Source organism: Microplitis demolitor, chromosome 9, assembly GCF_026212275.2.
Source record: "Microplitis demolitor isolate Queensland-Clemson2020A chromosome 9, iyMicDemo2.1a, whole genome shotgun sequence".
In the NCBI taxonomy this organism is placed as follows: Eukaryota; Metazoa; Arthropoda; class Insecta; order Hymenoptera; family Braconidae; genus Microplitis; species Microplitis demolitor.
Genome location: NC_068553.1, coordinates 16,785,129 through 16,786,969, shown reverse-complemented (window position 1 = coordinate 16,786,969; position 1,841 = coordinate 16,785,129). Strand labels below are relative to the sequence as shown.

At 21.7% G+C, this 1,841-nt stretch overlaps 1 protein-coding gene across 1 annotated transcript in view; it reads right to left on the bottom strand.

The window, feature by feature from the left end:
- LOC103570139 (putative uncharacterized protein DDB_G0282133) overlaps positions 1 to 670 on the bottom strand; it is an 11,639-nt gene extending 10,969 nt beyond the window's left edge. The window contains exon 1 of the mRNA XM_053741753.1: positions 320 to 670. Within this exon, the coding sequence (XP_053597728.1) occupies positions 320 to 339 (20 nt within the window). The 5' untranslated portion in view covers positions 340 to 670. The remainder of the gene's footprint in view (positions 1 to 319) is intronic.
- Positions 671 to 1,841: the final 1,171 nt, after the last annotated feature.

Here is a 1,841-nt window from a genome sequence, read left to right as displayed (position 1 = left end):
GTATCATTAATAACAATATGAGTATAAATGTAGCAGACATCAGACAAATTTAAAATTATAAATAAATAGAGTGAATAATTAATAAAATAAAATTTAAAAAAAATTTGCATTTAAAATATTTGAAATTAATAAATGAACTTTTAAAAATAATTTACTCTATTTATTTATAATTTTAAATTTGTCTGATGTCTGCTACATTTATACTCATAATAACAATAACAATTCTAATAATAATAATAATAATAATAATAATAATAATAATAATAATAATAATAATAATAATACTAATTAAATAATAGGTTAAAATTTAATTACTTACGTTTTTTCTTTACGAGGCATAATTTAATAATTTATTTATCATTTAATAACAAATAATCCCGCGACTAATAATATTGCCATTTTTTAATTACATGTCATACATAACAAAGTAAATAATTTAATAAATTCTTATGTCATTTTTTATTATGAGTATTAAAGTAGTAAAAAACATTTCACTTTTTCAATGTTTAAAATATAAAATCTCCTTAAATTGTCTTTTTTTATAAAATAATCCATGTGTACTTTAATATGAATGTATTAAGTATTATTATTTAATTAATTAACTATTAATTAGTTTATATTTGTTATTATAAATCACTAGCAAACGAGTTTTTTTTTTCAACAGATTACATCTGAGTTAAGTGCGCGAGTGCTGGCGCCACCACCCGGTGACATTTGAAGTACATTCATTTTTTTAAATTTTCCCGCTAAAATTTTAAATTTGTTTAACAGAAAAATGAGCATTTACATTTAGCAATTTAAATTCAAAATTTCAAAAAATTAATTTTGTTTCAAAAAGCGAAAAATTTTAAAACTGACCTATAAAATTTTTCAACTTTTTTTAAATTGATGAGTTCATCCCTTATTTTTAATTGGCTAAACTATCGATAATTAATCACTTTTGAAACTTATTCAAATGATTCATAATTTTTTTTCTATGACATATTTATAAAGTACTTGAAACTCGTAGAAAAAAAAAGATTAACGAGTAACTCTTGAAAGCAATTCATAATTTTAAATTGTTTTATGATGTCATTAAAAAGATGACGTACATTTAATCATCAACAAGCGAAAAAAAAATTTAATAAATAAAATAAGTAATCGGATATTAAGTAATTATTTTTTTAAAATCCAATTAATTAATTATTTAATTAGTCTACGGCGCCATGCTATTACAAAATATATTTAAAACGTATTTTGTTTTCTAATTTTATAAATTGTTATTTTAAATCGCAGTAAATTTATTGGCAAGGATCCGAGGTGAAATATCTTCACACTTTACACATATATGTATGTATGGATATATGTATATATATTCGAAATTCGCACATTAAAATAACTTAAACGAGTTTTCAATGTCATTACATTATTTTCATTATAATTAACATAAATTTTCTTAATAATTTAAAAAAAAAAAAAAATAAATACATGGACATAAATTTATGGTAAAAATTACAACATATCATGAGAATAGTTCCTATGAAATGATGGTAATTGCTCCCATATAGTATGGTAATTGCTCTCATATAGTATGGTAATTATTACCATACACTACGGTAATAATTACCATAATATTTTAGTAATCCTTACTGTATGTTATGGTACTAATTCCCATTATATGGAGACTTTCTAAATGATGGTAATTTTTACCACAGCGTATGGTGATCATTACCATGATATTCGAATAATCGTTACCATATTTTATGGTAATGATTGTCATTATATGGGGACTTTCTAAATGACGGTAATTATTACTATAGGGTATGGTAACCACTACAATAGAGTATGGTAACCATTACCAT